Source organism: Oryctolagus cuniculus, chromosome 3 (genome assembly GCF_964237555.1).
Source record: "Oryctolagus cuniculus chromosome 3, mOryCun1.1, whole genome shotgun sequence".
In the NCBI taxonomy this organism is placed as follows: Eukaryota; Metazoa; Chordata; class Mammalia; order Lagomorpha; family Leporidae; genus Oryctolagus; species Oryctolagus cuniculus.
In genome coordinates, this window is record NC_091434.1 from 140,269,509 (window position 1) to 140,287,283 (window position 17,775).

General features: G+C 39.5%; 1 protein-coding gene across 3 annotated transcripts in view; it reads left to right on the plus strand.

The window, feature by feature from the left end:
• The window catches only part of ORC5 (origin recognition complex subunit 5), an 85,050-nt gene that overhangs the window by 35,064 nt on the left and 32,211 nt on the right, over nt 1–17,775 (plus strand). The window contains exons 7-13 of one of the 3 annotated variants that reach the window (XR_011387388.1): nt 482–530; nt 619–709; nt 6,361–6,413; nt 7,760–7,872; nt 9,688–9,735; nt 12,657–12,816; nt 16,060–16,170. Coding sequence is in view for 2 of the 3 variants with exons in the window: in XM_002712028.5 (XP_002712074.1) it covers nt 482–530; nt 619–709; nt 6,361–6,413; nt 7,760–7,872; nt 9,688–9,735; nt 16,060–16,170 (465 nt within the window). In the remaining variant the exon portion in view is untranslated. The remainder of the gene's footprint in view (nt 1–481; nt 531–618; nt 710–6,360; nt 6,414–7,759; nt 7,873–9,687; nt 9,736–12,656; nt 12,817–16,059; nt 16,171–17,775) is intronic. The other 2 variants (XM_002712028.5, XM_051849723.2) reach the window with 2 other exon arrangements.

Consider the following 17,775-nt stretch of genomic DNA (forward strand, 5'->3'; position numbering starts at 1 on the left):
GATGCAGATTCCTCAGTCTCATCCTCAGAGATTCTGATTATGTGTGCCAGGGATGGTGCCGAAAACTTTCATTTATAACACTATCAAGTAATGCTGCCGACCCAGACACTGAACTAGATCATGTTTAATTTATGAGAATGTTCAGGCCTTAGAAAATAATACTTAATTTTTTCGACTTAAATTTTATGACTGACTGTTTTATGGTCCCATGTGACATAATTATGACCTGCAAATTATACTTTGTTATTTTGTATCCAGAGGCTAATATTCTCTTCAGGGTTTAGTCAGTTCAAAAATATTTGGTATGTTGTTGTACTGTCTGAATATTGACACTTTTGCTGTTTTATTATAGCAATAAGCTGTAATCACATTTTACTTAATCAGTTGGATTTTAATAAATTCACTGAATTTTAATAAAAATTTTACTTGAAAAATAAATTCCTAATTGTGGTAATTCAATGCTTTTTCTCTTGACTTCTAGGCAGTGCTTAATTTTCCTAAATATTGTGAGCCTGTGGTCAAAGGAGAAGGTAACTCTATAATTTTATTTATTAATATTTCTACTGAGAAATATTTTTAAAAGTTCTAAATTATTAACATTTTCTCCCTTTGGGGTAGCAAGTGAACGTGATACTCGCAAACTGTGGAGAAACATTGAACCTCATTTGAAGAAAGCCATGCAGACTGTTTATCTCAGGGAAATATCAAGGTAATTCATTGGGAACTATGTCTGTATCTTTAATTGTGAGACCTGCTCTACTAGTAAAGTGTGTGCGTTTTCCTTTACCTTCTTTACATTGACGGGGATGTTATAGACTTATTTTTTACTTTGGTAAGGACAAACAATTTTTAACCAATATGTTAGATAATTTATGATAAGGTTTCTTTCTCTTTTTTTTAAATCTGGAAAGCTATAGGAAAACCAGTGCTAGCTTTGTTTTTAATATCTATATTAGGGCCGGCGCCGCGGCTCAATAGGCTAATCCTCCACCTAGCGGCGCCGGCACACCAGGTTCTAGTCCCCGTCGGGGGCCGGATTCTGCCCGGTTGCCCCTCTTCCAGGCCAGCTCTCTGCTATGGCCCGGGAGTGCAGTGGAGGATGGCCCAAGTGCTTGGGCCCTGCACCCTATGGGAGACCAGGGGAAGCACCTGACTCCTGCCTTCAGATCAGCGTGGTGCGCCGGCCACAGCGTGCCGCCCGCAGCAGCCATTGGAGGGTGAACCAATGGCAAAGGAAGACCTCTCTCTCTGTTTCTCTCTCTCTCTCACTGTCTACTCTGCCTGTAAAAAAAAAAAAAAAAAAAAAAAAAAAAACTATGTTAGATACTTCAATGAAATAGTGAAATATAAATCATCATAAACCTGTATTTATCTGTTATTAGAATTTCATAGTAATGAAACTGCCTAGGCACAAAGTGACAGAGAATGTTGTATGAAGAACGTGGTTTTGATTTTCAGCTCAACCCTTTTCTGTCTTACATGATCTTAGCAAGTCACCTACAACCTGTAGGCCACAATGTCTTCCCCACCTTTCTCTTTGCTTTTCAAATAAATAATAAATACATTTAAAAAAATACGCTGGACCAAACTTAGTATGGCAGTCTTGGGAACGCACTGTGTCAGGAGAATACAAGGTCTTGCTTTAGAAGTGTGTAGTTTCCTTTAGAGGTTTGGTGGTAAAGGAAAAGAAAGGAATGGCTGGAAATAGATTCCTTTCACCTCCCAGATGAACAGAATATAACAAAATCAGAAAGTATGGCAACTCTTCCCTTTCGAAATGGCAGTGTGTATTAAAGAAACTGTTCTTACAGGATAGAATATTTTAGAATAAGAAATCTGAGCCATCCCTAGACTGCACCCCTGCATTCAGGGACTCACCTGTTATTGATGATCCATACAAACATCAGGCATTTCAAAATGAAGACAAAATAGCACACTCCTTTAAAGGTATTTTAAGAAACATAATGAGAATAAAGACAGTTTCACTGATGAAAATTCCTCTATTCCCACACAAAGCAGAGGAAGACTGCAACACAACACCTGGACCTAATGGAACTTTTTTATAAAAACATTTTCAAATATGAATACAGTCATTTACTTTAGAATGTCTGTAGCCCAGAATCCATGGACAAAGGATAGATGGACGGGAAACAGAAGTTGATGAAGCTTACCAACGGAGTTCAAACAAATGCAGTCCTCTCGAGAATGAAGTGAGATGACACGGGGGAGGGTAGATTCAAGCCATACATCCATAAGGAACATTGAGGAGAGTAATGAAAACAACCAGGAGAAGCAAACTAAATGAAAAGGTAAAACTAATCAGAGTGTGATAAATAGGAGGAACCAAGAAAATTGAACAATACATCATCAGCATTACTGAAGATAGAAAACAGTGTCTTGGAATTAAAATCTAAAACTATAATCCAAGAAAACTTTCCAAAGTGTAAGAAGGCTGACTGAACACGGGAAAAGGAGTTCCTTTTCCCTCTTATTCCTGGATGGTTCATTCTTCAACTATGCTCGTACACTAGTCTCTCAGGGCAGCACATTCGTTGCCTTACAGTCTGGGTCTCAGGCATCTACATGGGTGCACAGGGAAGCGTGCCTTCTCTTGGCTCCTGGGGAGAATGTTTCTCTGCCTTCACCAATGTCTGGAGGCTACCTGCGCTCCTTGGCTTGTGGCTCCTTCCTCCGTGTTCAGATTCAACAGTGGAGCATTTTCTTTTCTCTCAGACCACTTCTCTTCATCCCTGTTAGCACATTGGGACTACCTGGAGAACCCAGTAGAACCGATCTCCTGATCCTTGACTCAGCCACTTCTGCTAAGTTCCTCTTAGCTCGTGAGGTAGCATTCACAGATTTTAGGGATTTGGACATTGATGTTGGGGAACGGGAGGTATTATTCAGCCTACAAAAAAGATGTCCTATTGAACGTTTCAGACTTTAAAAAAAAAGAAAAATGTTTGAACCTCCAGGCAAAAAGATAAGTCACAGAGAGAGAGAGAGAGAGAGAGAGATCGATCTTCTATCCACTCGCTCACTCCCCAAGTGGTTACTGGGGCTGGGGCTTGGCCAGGTCGAAGCCAGGAGCCAGGAACTTCATCCAAGATTCCCATGTGGATGCAGGGGCCCCAAGCACTTGGGCCATCTACCACTGCTTTCCCAGGCACATTAACAGGGAGCTGGATCAGAAGTGTAGCAGCCAAAACTCTAAGTGGTGCCCATATGGGATGGCAGCGTCACAGGTGGCAGCTTAACTGGCTGTGCCACAACGCTGGCCCTGATTTTGTAGCTTTTATAAGCAGTTTGGACAAATTATAAAAAAGAATCCAGCCACGTCTCCTGTTCATCTTACAATTCTAACCCATTTACCTTTTCTTAATGCAACTGTTTCCCTGAAACATCTCTGGAAGTTGATAATTCATTTGTTTATTTATTTAGAATGTGATGGCATGTTTAATCAGAGATCTCAGTGGAAACACTGCCTCCACTACCCCTGATCCTCAGCTTTTTTATTTGGGGAGGAAAAAAAATTTTTTTCTCATAAATTTATGAAGATTAAATGGGTGTTTAACTGGCTTCAAAATAGACATTTAGTAAATGTCAGTTTCCCTCCTTGTTAATGATAGGCAATTTTTCCTTTGAGAGTTTTTATGTTTTTGCTTTTTAAAAAATTTTGTTTATTTGTGAGGCAGAGAGAGACAGAATGCTCCTATCCACTGGTTCCCTACCGAAGTGCCTGCAGTGGTCTAGCTTAGGCCAGACAGAAGTTATGGGCCAGGAACTCAATCCAGGTTTCCCACGTAGGTGATAGAGACCCAAGTGATTGAGTCATCAGCACTGTCTCACAGGGTTTGCATTAGCAGAAAGCTGGAATTGGGAACAAAACCAAGATTTAAGCTCAGGCATTTTGATACAGGATGTGGGCATCCTAACCAGCAGCTTAACCTCTAGGCCAAATGCCCACTCCTGAGAGTTCTAAGAACTTTAATAACAACATAAATGCACAATTGTTGTATAAGGAAGTCTTACCAGTTTCAACTATCTGCATGTCAGGGTTATTTTTTTTTTTTAAAGATTTTATTTATCTGTCTGAAAGGCAGAGTTACAGACACACAGAGAGAGGTCTTCCATCCGCTGGTGTACTTCCCAAATGGCCACAGCAGCTGAAGCTGGGCCAAACCGAAGCCAGGAGCCAGGAGCCTCGGACCTCTTCCAGGTCCCGCAGTTGGGCTATTTTCCACTGCTTTCCCAAGTGAACAACAGGGAGCTGGATTGGAAGAGGAGCAGCCAGGACATGAACCTTCAACTATATGGGATGTCAGTACTGGCCCCTACATGTAACTCATAAAAATGTATTTGCATTTATAAGAAGTAGTAAGTGTGCAAATGTTTTGTAATCTTGTGAAGCACTCTTCAGTTACAAGGTGGAGGAAATGATCTGTTTTGGAAGTCAGCTTGTTGTACAGACCTGCTTTCCACCTGAGTTACTAATCGCCCTTTAAAATTCCCATGTGGGAGCAGGTGTTTGGCCTAGTTGTTAAGATGCTGGTTAAGAAGCCTCATCGGAGTGCCTGGGTTTGATTCCCAGCTCTGTCTCCTGATGTTGCAGGCCCTGGGAGGTAGCAGGTGATGGCTCAAGTTATTGGGTTCCTGTCACCAGTATGGAAAACTGGGATTGCATTCCAGGCTGACCCTGGCCTTTGAGGACACCAACGGCATGAATCAGCAGATGGGAACTCTGTGTCTTATTGTCTTTTTCCCTCTTGTTTCCCCTTTCTCCTCTTTTCTATATTTCTCAAATAAAAAAATTTTTCAAAAAATATACCATATAGCTGTATTCCCAGAATTTTAAGCTAAGCCTGCAAATTTAGAAAAAAAAAGTGCAATATAATTTGAATTATTATCCTAATCTGGCATTATTTTTAAATTAGCATTTTAAGAACCTTGTAAGAAAGCTTTAGTGTTGATTGGAGTCCTTATAGATCATTATATCTGCCATTTTCTGATGAGAAGATTATCAGTTTATTCAGAATCATGCTGCTAAAATCTAACTTCCTATTGCAGTCTTTTTTCATTATCCCATAATGTGTTTGTTCATGAATTTAGTTCATTAGATCATAATCACCCTACATTCTAATAGTGGTTTGGCTTTCTGATAATTTTAATTGCAAGTAAAGCTAAGGTGGAGCAATTAAAACAGCGTGAACTCTGCAGCCATCCTCCAAGGATGCAGCTCTTATTACTCCTCTGTTGTCTGTCCCTGGCAACTTAACCTTTGGGCCTTTTTTTTTTTTTTTTTTTTTTTTTTTTTTTTTGTGGTTAAGATTTATCTATCTATCTATCTAATCTATCTATTTGAAAGTCAGAGCACTGGAGAGAGAGAGAAAGACAGAAAAAGAGAGATCTTCCATCTGCTGGTTTACTCCCCAAATGGCTACAACAGCAAGGTGCAGGCCAGCCTGAAGCCTGGAGCCAGGAACTCCGGCCAGGTTTCCCACATGGGTTACAGTGGCCAGAGCACATGGGCAATCTTCTGCTGCTTCCCCAGTCACATTAGCTGAATTGGAAGTGGAATAGCCAGGACTCTGAACCAGAACTCCCAATATAGGATGCCAGCGTCACAAGAAGTGGTTTAACCTGTTATGCCACAGTGCTGGTCACTGGACCTCGATTTTCTGAGATAATCACATATACTTCAAGGGATTGTTAACAGAATTTAAAAACTGCTGTCCAGGTGTGAAGCCTGCATCCCATATTGAAGTGCCTGGTTCAAGTTCTGGATCCTCTGCTTTCAACCCAGCTTCTTGTTTCTACACCCACTGGAAAGTAAGGGTCAGATACTTGGGTCCCTGCCACCCACTTGGAAGACCTTGATTAATTTTGGGCTCATAGGTTCAGCCTGACCTAGCTGTGGCTGCTACAGGCATTAGGGCAGTGAACCAGCAGATAAGAGATCTCTCTCCATCTATCTGTCTTTCAAATAAAATGAAAACAAATCAAAATTGTAAAAAAATAGTATATGACAATTGTATCCAACTTTATCTAAATTTTATCCAATTTTTATCTAAATTGTATCCAATTTTATCTAAAATACTGAGTTTTAACTAATGGCAGGTTATATTATTTGTTGTTACTTTTTGATAGCTTTACAATATGACCAAAGAGATTACTAAAAAATTAACATGTGAATATTGCATTATATGTATATTTTGTCCTAATATGCACTAAATGATTTCATACAGATACAGTGTATATATTATCTTTTATCCATAAACAAAGTTTTTAGTTTTTCTGGGCTCTAAGCACAGCATATTGATTTCATGTATTTTCAATCCATTTTGCTTTATTTCCTTTCAGTTCCCAGTGGGAGAAACTACAGAACGATGACACAGATCCAGGACAGCTAAAAGGTATCAAAGGAAGTATTGAGATAGTTACCAGAACCACTTCTTTAATTAATTATCAGCATGCTACATCAATACTAATATCATTCCATCAGTAAAAAAAGAGATGAAAGAGAATTTTCTTTTCAAGTAATAATAATATATTGATTGAGTTTCCTTCAGGTGAAGCTCCATTTTAATAGGAAGAAATAAAATTCAAATATCAGTTGTCCATTTCCTAAATATTGGACTATATCATGTGAAAGTCTAGTAGTTGATATTTTTTTAAATATTTTTGTGGAAGCAGTTCAGTTATATGGCATAATTTTATCTCAGTATGTATGTGTTTCATGAGTGTTCAGGAATAAAATGCAAGTTTATGTTAACTCAGTTTAAGGGATTCATCTCAGCAGTTGTTTTTTAAAAGCTTTGGAAACTATTTGCATTTATCCCAAACTAATTGCTTTTATTTAAAAGCAAAATAAGCTAATTCCTTAAATGTTAGTAGTTTTTTATAAAGGTCAGTGGTTGATGGTTGAGGAAAATGTTATGAAGTTGTGACATCGTGATTTTCTTTTGTCTGCATGATACATGAATCATACATACTGAATGTTCCCAATGTATTACAGATGATTTCCAGTTTGTTGGCAAGGGAAAGAGAGATTCTAGAGTATAAAAAAACCTGCAATAATTGATCTGCATTACTTCCTGTGTGACCTTGAACCTCATTCACTTTATCTATAGAATGGGAAACATCCAAAGTGGTGCTTCAGTAAAACACTTAGGAGACAGTGTCTGACATATGCTCAGCAAATAGCAGATTCCTTCTCTCCGTTAAAAATCAGGGTTACTCGATTAACTCCATTGTTTGATTTATCCACTCATTTATTATTCCCTACATGCAAAGCATCACACCAAAAATGCAAAAAAAACAATTTCTCCTCTAATAGTATAGTTTAGTAGGGAATAGAATTTATGTATAATTAACTGTTTACATAAGGCACAATGTTATGTTGATTATACATGAAATACACCCAATAAGAATTCATAGAAGAAATCATTTCTTTCTGTTTTTGTGTGGTGGGGAGTATCAGGGAAGGTCTGATGGAGAGCACAGCCTAGACAGGAAGATGAATAGGATTTAGACTTGAGAATGGGAGGAACCAAGCACAAATAACAGAATGAGCACACTATGGCTTTCGTCGTCAAGTTCATCACCACCACCACAGTCATCATCATGGCACATGAAGCTCAGGCAGTAGGTGCTTTTGTCCAGAAGAAACTATATGAAAGTCAAAAGATACGTGAGAGGGGACACTGGAAACCCAATGGTAGCCTAATCAATTTCTTTGTGAACGTATTTTGTTTTGTAGGTCTCTCTGCATATACTCATGTGGAACTTCCATATTACTCCAAGTTTATTCTGATTGCTGCGTACCTTGCTTCATACAACCCAGCAAGAACTGACAAGAGGTTCTTCCTTAAGGTAATAGCATCATACTTTTTTCACATTATTTTTGATGATCTCAGGAATGTTTTGAAATTTCTCAACATCTATAAGTTTGTACGGGGCTAATGTTAGACTGAGAAATAGCTAAATATGTGTAGGACTCATTCTCTGTAGGCTTTCCAGTAGGATCACAACCTGAAATTTGTAAGAACATAGATAGCTTTATAAAAGCAAAGAAATTAGGTATTCCTTAAGTAATAATTCTAGATTTTAAAATTACATAAATGGGAGTTTTTAAGAGTGAGAACTTTTTCATTGTTTTAAAGCTCTTATTATATTGTTAGTACCCAGTACCAGTACACTGAGAAGTCTCTTATTCATGTGCCCAAGTTGGAGAAACACCGCCTTAGAATTGTTTTTCTTACTACTCACTCACTATATTATTACATTTGCCTTTTCTCTTTGTCAGTGTTAGGAAAAGAGGCGCAGAATAGAGAGGTGGCAGAATATGAATTTACAGCCAGACTGAATTTATTCAGAGAAAATAAATCTGTAGAGGTGGGTAACCAACTGTCCAAGTGCACATTGATGGAGCACGTGTCAGAAGGCCCTGACCCCAGGGATTGGGCCTTTATTTTTTTATTTTTTGACAGGCAGAGTGGACAGGGAGAGAGAGAGACAGAGAGAAAGGTCTTCCTTTGCTGTTGGTTCACCCTCCAATGGCCGCCGCGGCTGGCGCACCACGCTGATCCAATGGCAGGAGCCAGGTACTTCTCCTGGTCTCCCATGGGGTGCAGGGCCCAAGCACTTGGGCCATCCTCCACTGTACTCCCGGGCCACAGCAGAGCTGGACAGAATCCGGCGCCCCAACCAGGACTAGAACCCGGTGTGCTGGCGCCGCAAGGTGGAGGATTAGCCTAGTGAGCCGAGGAGCTGGCCGGGTTGGGCCTTTTTAAGGAGGGCTAGAGATGGGGCTGGGGGTAGGGGGTGGCAGGCAGAGGGGAATTCCTGGAAATGGGCGGGGCCTTGGGAACCTGTAGAGGAATGCAGGATGGGGTATGAAGGCAGATAGGGTGTGAGACCCAATTGAGATTCATGGGTAAGGAATACATTCCAATGTTTATCTCTTTTAGGCAATGAGAGAGAATGGCTGAGCCTTATGTCTGTATTCCATCAGTCAGAACATTCTAATCTCCTATAGTCTTTGTATATATTCCATCTTTCTGGAAAATGCCTTTCCTACTGCTTATGCTACAGATTTCAGTGCAAATGTTGTTGTTCCAGAGCAGTCCTCCCTGAATAAGCTGTCTTAAGTGGGTCCTCTCTACTGTTTGCTGGTTCACAGGAAATTTGCTTTCCTGTTTGGGTTTAACATAATTTATAATACATTTTCATTTTTTTGTTGCCTCCCTGATTACTGTTTAGATTCATGAGAATCCAGTACTGGATTATTTGAATCCTAAATGCCTAACTAGATACTCTCAGTCAGGGATATTATGTGAATTGCCAACCTCCTTTAACAGATGGACAAAAACTCCCTTACTTTTGGAAGTTCTGCTGTATGCCAGTAAATATACTAAATTAATGTAATCAGTTCTTTTGGAAAATATTATGTTGTCTTATAACCTTTGTTTACATGTAAAAATAATCTTACGTCCAGTGCAAATCTAAGTCCGAAGTCTAAAATTCGTTGAAATCTAATATATGTATTTTCATGATGACAAGAACAAAATTAAAAAGCCTAAGACATATAAATTAGCATTATCTTGCCATCTATTAAGCAGATTGTGTTTCCTGGTCTGTGGAGTACTGTCTTCTTTTCAGCCTAAAAGTTATTTTATTTAATTACAGCATCATGGGAAAATCAAGAAAACCAACTTTCTAAAGAAACATGAAAAGGTATTTAAATTTTAATTTCTCTAATGGGAGAAATTTGTGAATTCAGGGTACTGTAGGAATTGTTTAAATATATAATTGCAATGGTCATTTGCATTTAAGAACTTACTTGTGTTGATTTGGTACCAATAACAGCATTTTGTTTTGTTGAATACAATGATTGAAGGCACATTCATGTGAGCTGGTACTGGTGATAGAACTGGGTTGACAGCCATATCAGTGACTTGATGAAAAGGATCACCCTGAATTGTTTAAACACAGCAGATTAAATATAAGTTTTTTCCTCTTTTCTCCTTTCCCACAAGAAATGACATTGAAGAAAAAAAGGTAGACTTCATAAGGACTGAGCAGATGAGAGACACCGCCCCACCCCACCCCACCCCCAATTTGAAATTGCTTAGTAGAGAGATTTGGGTGACTGACAAATCCTGAGGTTCAAACCAAAGCTCTAAGCCAACCTGTTTCATCCTGAAGAATCTTGAAAAGCTTAGAAATTTGAAGCACTAAAAGCTTTTTAAGGTAGGGATGAGGCAGAGTTGAAGTTGATGAAAGAAGTATTTAGACTGTTCAGCATGCTTGTTCTGCTGTGTACATTGAAACCGTTGCTGCTTCTCTTGGCAGAAAATAGAGAATTTTGATCCTAGATTATGGGTTATTTATTTTTTTTTTTTTTTGAAAGGCAGAGTTAGAGAGAGACCGAGAGAAAGGTCTTCCTTCCGTTGGTTCACCCCCCAAATGGCCGCTACAGCCAGCGCTGCACCGATCCGAAGCCAGGAGCCAGGTACTTCTCCTGGTCTCCCATGGGGTGCAGGGCTCAAGCACTTGGGCCATCCTCCACTGCCTTCCCAGGCCACAGCAGAGAGCTGGCCTGGAAGAGGAGCAACCAGGGACAGAATCCGGCACCCCCAACCGGGACTAGAACCCAGGCTGCCAGCGCCACAGGTGGAGGATTAGCCTAGTAAGCCACGGCGCCGGCCTACTCTTATTCTTTATTTTTTTTTTTAAGACTTATTTATTTATTTATTTGAAAGTCAGAGTTATACAGAGAGGAGAGGCAGAGAGAGCGAGAAAGAAAGAGATTCTCCAGCTGATGGTCCACTCCTCAATTGGCCGAAACAGCCAGAGCTGAGCCAGGAGCTTCCTCTAGTTCTCCCACACTGGTGCAGGGACCCAAGGACCTGGGCCATCCTCCACTGCTTTCCCAGGCCACAGCAGAGAGCTGGACCGGAAGTGGAGAAGATGGTCTCGAACTGGCGCCCATATGGGATGCTGGTGCCTCAGGGCAGCACGTTAACTGGCTGCACCACAGTGCTGGCCCCTACTCTTATTCTTAAAAGCAGCTCTTTTTTTTTTTTTTTTTTTTTTTCAGGATTTACTTCTTAAGACTTTTTGAAGGTATTATTTAATGTTTTCTAGCTTCCACTGTTAATTCTGAAAAAAAAATCTATTGATGGGTGTTGATGTTTAGCCTCATGGTTAAGATAGTTGTATCCTACCTCTGAGTACCTGGGTTCAATATTCGTTCCAGCTCCTGATTCTAGTTTCTTTCTAGTCCAAATCTGGAAGACAGCAGTGATGTCCTAAGTAGTTGGGTCCCTTCCACCAAGTTGAGTGACCTGAATTTATCTCCTGGCTTTGGCCCCAGGCCTGTCCCTTGGCTGTTGTGGATAATTGAAGAATTAACAGCAGTTGTGAGGTGTCTATCTCTCTGAATATCTGTCTTTGTCTCCCTTCCTCTCTCCCTCCCTCTTCTTTGTCTCCCTGCCACTCAAATGAGTATTGTTTTTTAAATCTGCTGGTCTAATTTCTTTTTTGGCATCAGTATATTCTCTAGCTCCCTTTAAATTCTACCTTTCCTTTGGTATTTTTGCAGTTTCACTGTGATGTATCTGGATCGGATTTCTTTGTATTTATGATTAGTTTTTCTCTCTGAATTTGAATAATAATACTTTTATTCAGTTCTGATCTGTTCTTGGTCATCAACTTAGCATTCTTTCTACCTCTTGCTAAGACACTGAGAACATGTTCTATCTTCTCTCCATCTCCCTTTCTCTTGAGTCTTCCACATTCTTTCCCTTTGCTCTCTGTGCACTGTATTCTGGCTAATTTCAGTTCTGCCTTCTGATTGGCTCTTCAGCTTTCTCTGTGCTACTGTTTATATCAACTTCATAGGTTCAGAATCTTTTTTTTTTTTTTTTTTTTTTTTTTTTTTTTTACGATTTATTTATCTGAGAGTGAGGGAAATGGCCATCTACCAGGGCTGAGCTAAGGACTTCATCCAGGTCTCCCATGTGGGTGTAGAGGTCCAAGGACTTGGGCCATCTTCTGCTGCTTTCCCAGGCCATAGCAGAGAGCTGGATTGGAAGAGGAGCAGCCAGGACTAGAACTGGTGCCCCTAGGGGATGCTGGAGCTGCAGGCAACGGTTTATTCTGTTGTGCTACAGCACCAGCCCCGTAATTTCAGAATCTTATTTGTAATTTTTAGAAGTTCTAATTTATTTCAAGTCTGTTTGGGTACATGTTTTTTTTTTTTCCTAGTCATATCTTTCTTTAATATAAAACATAACTATGTTATACTGTGTATTGTATGGCCCAGTATCAGAAGTCCTTCTTGACCCTGTTCTCTAGTGTCTGTTGTTACTGACCCATGCTCATGATGCCTGTGTCCTGAACATTTTGCAACTATTAATTGTTGGCTGAGCTTAATCTTTGGAATTGTTGAGCCCTAAGATGTTCTCTTCTACATCTTACTTCTGTGAAACATGCTTATGAACACGAATAAACTGGTCTAACTTGAAATTCAGTTCTCAGCCTGCAAGTTTTCAGACTTCAAGCATACTGTGAATTGCCCCCATATCGCTATTAGCTCTAGCTTCTAGTTAATTCTGAAGCAAGGCTTATTTCTGCCCCTTCTCTTCACACAGTGCTACCACTTGGCAGGGAAGTGTCCTTACCAAATCCATTCATCCATAAAAAGGTGAATCTAGCATGCTGTCTAAGATATTTATCTGGAAAAAGAAAACATACAAACATGCATCATGATGATAATTGTGAAGTTGTTTAGCACATATGAGGCAAACACTGGTAAGCTCTGTGTGTGATCTCATTTAATTTTCCCAGTGACTTGATGCATATGGTTACTATCTCAGGTTTTTCATCATATTCCAGATGAGGAAAACAGAGGATTAGAGAGAAATTAAGTAACTTACCCAAGGTCACATAGTTTTTATGTGATGGAACCAGGATCTGATTCCAGTCCTTTTTGACTCCACTATCTTTAAATTCATACAACAGATAAATGATTCGTGTCTAAGAGTTTTTAGAGACTCATACAAACCAATAAGAAAAAGCCTAAAATTTCAATCGAAAAAAATGATTCAGAAAGGAATATGAATGCCTAATAAACTTGACACAGTTATCAGTGTCATTCACTAAAGCTTAAAAATGCAAATTGTAACAGAAGTGGATATTTCACACTCATGGTTTGACAAAACTAAAGTGATGACTCCAAATGTTGGTAATAAATAGTGTAGAAGAATAAAAGCCTGCTTATGCTATAGGTTTATAGTACCTAATAAATTTAGCCTAAGAATATCCTTTTTTTCTTAATTTTGATTTCTTTTTTATTTGTTAGAGGGAGAATGAGAGAGCGATATCTTCCATCCATTGGGTCACTCCCCAAATGCCTGCAACTGCCAATATGAAGCCAGGAGCTTGAAACTCAGAATCTGAGTCTCCCACATGAGTCCAAGGCCCCAAGTGTTTGAGCTGTCACCTGTTACCTCCCAGGGTATGCATTAGCAGGAAGCTGGAATCAGAATCAGAAGCAAGACTTAAACCAAGGCACTCTGATTTGTGATATGAGCTTCCCAGGTGGGGTATTAATTACTGTGCCATTAACAGGCCCCTAACCTTTAATGTTCTTTGTACTGGTTCAGATAGGCTGGCCTATACTGTAATAAAAAAAGAAACCCCATAACCTCCAGTAGCTAAACACAACAAAAGTTTATATATTGCTCACAGTGTAGTTGAACATGAGTTGGGTTGGCTCTCTTTTCATTTACAGTGATATTGAGTAAATCTCCAAAGTTGCTTCCAAAGGGAAGAGAGGACAAAAGAATCCAGTGATTTGAAAGACCAGGTTGGAAGTAGTTAACTCATTTCTACTCAATAATGTCTGAAACTCAGTTACACGACCTACATCTGACTATAGGAGAGATTAAGAAATAGTCTTCCTGGGGCCCGCGCTGTGGCGCAGCAGGTTAAAACCCTGGCCTGGCCTGAAGCGCCGTCATCCCATATGGGTACCATTTCTAGTCCTGGCTGCTCCTCTTCCCATCTGGCTCTCTGCGATGGCCTAGGAAAGCAGTATGGGCCCCTGCACCCACGTGGGAGATCCAGAAAAAGCTCCTGGCTCCTGGCTTCAGATCAGCACAGCTCTGGCCGTTGCAGCCATCTGGAGAGTGAACCAGCAGATGGAAGACCATTCTCTCTGTCTGTACCTCTCTCTGTAACTCTGTCTTTCAAATGAATAAAATAAATCTTAAAAAAAAAAAAAAAAAAAAAAAAAAAAAAAAAAAAAAACAAGAAAGAACTAGTCTTCCTATGTCCCCAAGAAGAAGTAATGTTGGCTAACACATAGTGTTGTCTTTGCCCAGTACTTTAACCCAGCAGTTCCACTTAGAGGAACTGATACTTGTACACAAGGAAAAATGTGAAAGATTGCCAGTTGCAATAATATTTGAAATGGTGATGAGTCATTTAAAGTAGATGTTGATAGAGTCATAAAATGGAACTTGATAGAGTAATTTACTAATAGCCTAGAGGGGCTGGCTTTGTGGTGCAGCAAAGTAAGCCGCTGCGTGCAATGCCTGTGTGCCCTATCAGAGCACAGGTTCAGTGCCCCTGCTCTGCTTTCCATCTGGCTCCCTGCTAATGTGCCTGGGACAGCAGCAGAAGGTGGCCCAGATGCTTGGATCCCTGCCAGCCACATGGGAGACCTGCATGGAGACCTGTGGCAGTTGCGGCCATTTGAGTAGTGAACCAGTGGATGGAAGATCTCTTTCTGTCTCTCTTCTTTCAAATAAATGAAATAAATCTTTAAAAAATAATTAAAATAGACTAGAGCTTTGTGTATCTATATGGATAAATCTCAAAAACATCATGTTGAGGGGAAAAAACAGCCATGTTCAAAATGATGTGATCAATATATATGATGTTATTCATTCAAACTGCTTTTTATTATTTGTGAATACATATGCGGCAGGATAGTATAAATACTGCTCCAACAGTGATAAGAATATCGATCTCCAGGTGGTGGTTTCTTCTACAGAAAGAGAGATTGGTATGAGAGAGGGCTCGCGGGGGCTACAGCTCATCTGTAATGTGATCTAGATCTTTATTTATTTGCATATACTGCATGTTATTAGTATTTGATAAAATTGGGTGCTAAGTAGACAGGTATTAACTTTTGTGCTTTTCTATTTGAAGTACTTAATGAGAAAAGCTTATAAAACTTATGATATGGGAAATGATTTCTAAGCTCTTTTTTGTTATCAGTAGCTGAGATAAATATTCCATTTGATAATTCTGTGTAGGTCTGTTTCTTCATAGCCCTTCTTGTAAATAATTGTTTGCACGTATGTGAATATAATTTCCCATTTTACTTGCCTTTGTGGATGTAGAGTACTTAAATTTTTACCTTGCTTCTAGAATTATCTGCTAATAAAATAGAACTTGGGCACTGCAGTCTTTGGGTGACAAGTAATTGTAACATGTGAGTTTATATACAGTCTTTATAAGTTGTGTTTTATAATCTTTAACATTTTATATGAATCTTACATTATTTCAGGCCGATAGCTTATCTTCAAATTATAAAGTATCATCTTAATGTTCTAAGCTAAGCTAGTATTCACTATAGTTGATCTTTTTGGAACTATTAGTATTGAAGAAATATATTTTCCAAGCAGTTGTAGAAAGAGGAATGATGAGAAATAAGTAGCTAGTTCTGTTGTGGGAGTTGGGAGCCTGGTTTGGTTGACAGATGAATTGGGTAAGTAACTTCACTTTTGGTTACAAGAGCAAAATAGGGGTGTTGTTCAGGCCTCTTTAGTTAATATTTGGTAATACTACATCAGAAAAATCTTGAGGAATATGATAAAAGGCGTAAATGTTGATCATACCAGGTCAGGTTAACTGAGAGACTTCACGTTACACTTGTTAGCATGTTTAGAGGACCAAGTATAAATATATTGTCATTGGCAGCTTCAACTTCGGAAGGTCAGTGCTACAATGTAAGAAGAAAATTCGTGTTCTTTTCTTTTTCAGACAAGCAATCATCTGCTTGGACCAAAACCATTTCCATTAGACAGATTACTGGCGATATTATATAGTATCGTGGACAGCAGAGTTGCTCCAACAGCAAATATCTTTTCCCAGGTAAGATTAAACATGAGTTATTGTCTGTCATCTTTGTAGCATTCTTCGGATAATATAATTGGTAGAGTTCCAAGTTCTTAGATGTTTAGTGAGTATATGTTGCTATTTTGACTATGTAATGAACAGTGTTTTTGACCCTACATGTCTGTGAGTTTTGCATTTGTGATTTCATTCAACCACTGATAAAAATATTTGGGAAAAAAAATCACATTTGTACTAACATGTACAGAATTTTTTTTCTTGTCATTCACTAAACTATACAGTATAAAAATTATATAGTGTTTACACAGGTATTATAAGTCATTTACAGATGATATAAGGCATTTAGGAGAATATATATGGCTTATATACAAATACTACAGCATTTTATGTAAGGGATTTGAGCATCTGCAGATTTTGGTGTCTGTGGGAATCTAGAAACCGTCCGCTGTATATTGAGGAACAGTTGTAATTGAAAATTCCAAATCTAGAATCTTTGGATATCACTGAATTTGCATACATTTACAAGTATAACCTCATGGCAAAAACAATTTTGTATTTCTAGCTTTTTCCTTTTTTAATAAAAATTTTTAAAATTAAATGATTATAGTTACCTTATTGAATAAATAAACAAGTAACTTGATGAATAAATTGATGGATTATAATGTGGAAGTATAACTAATAACATTTTAAAAATTTGTGTGGAAGAAAGTAACCTATTTTGCTCTTTATGCTCATATATGTATTTGCAGGTTGACATGCTGATTTTTTGAAGTATGTATTTTTCAGAGTAAGTTCCCAAAGTTTCACTAGGTGGCAGTAGAATCATAAAAACAGAAAATACGACTTTTTTAAAAAAAAAAAAATAAGGGTTTTGTTGTTGTTGTTGTTGTTACATTTTAAGAATAATGTATTTATTGGCCAGCGCCACGGCTCACTAGGCTAATCCTCCACCTTGCGGCGCCGGCACACCGGGTTCTAGTCCCGGTCGGGGCGCCGGATTCTGTCCCGGTTGCCCCTCTTCCAGGCCAGCTCTCTGCTATGGCCCGGGAGTGCAGTGGAGGATGGCCCAAGTGCTTGGGCCCTGCATCCCATGGGAGACCAGGATAAGCACCTGGCTCCTGCCTTCAGATCAGTGTGGTGCGCCGGCTGCAGCACGCTGACAGCAGCGGCCATTGGAGGGTGAACCAATGGCAAAAGGAAGACCTTTCTCTCTGTCTCTCTCTCTCACTGTCCACTCTGCCTGTCAAAAAAAAAAAAAAAAAAAAAAAGAACAAAGAGAAACATGTGGGCTGGCACTGTGGCACACTTGGCTAATCCTCCGCCTGCAGCGCCAGCACCCTGGGTTCTAGTCCTGGTTGCTCCTTTTCCAGTCCAGCTCTCTGCTGTGGGGAGGGTGACCCAAGTGCTTGGGTCCCTGCACCCACATGGGAGACCTGGAGGAAGCACCCGGCTCCTGGCTTCAGATCGGCGCAGTGCCAGCCGTAGCGGCCATTTGGGGAGTGAACCAACGGAAGGAAGACCTTTCTCTGTCTGTTTCTCACAGTCTGTAACTCTACCTGTAAAATAAAAATAAAGAAAGAAAAAGAAACATGTTTATTGATGATCTAATCATGGCAGATTTCT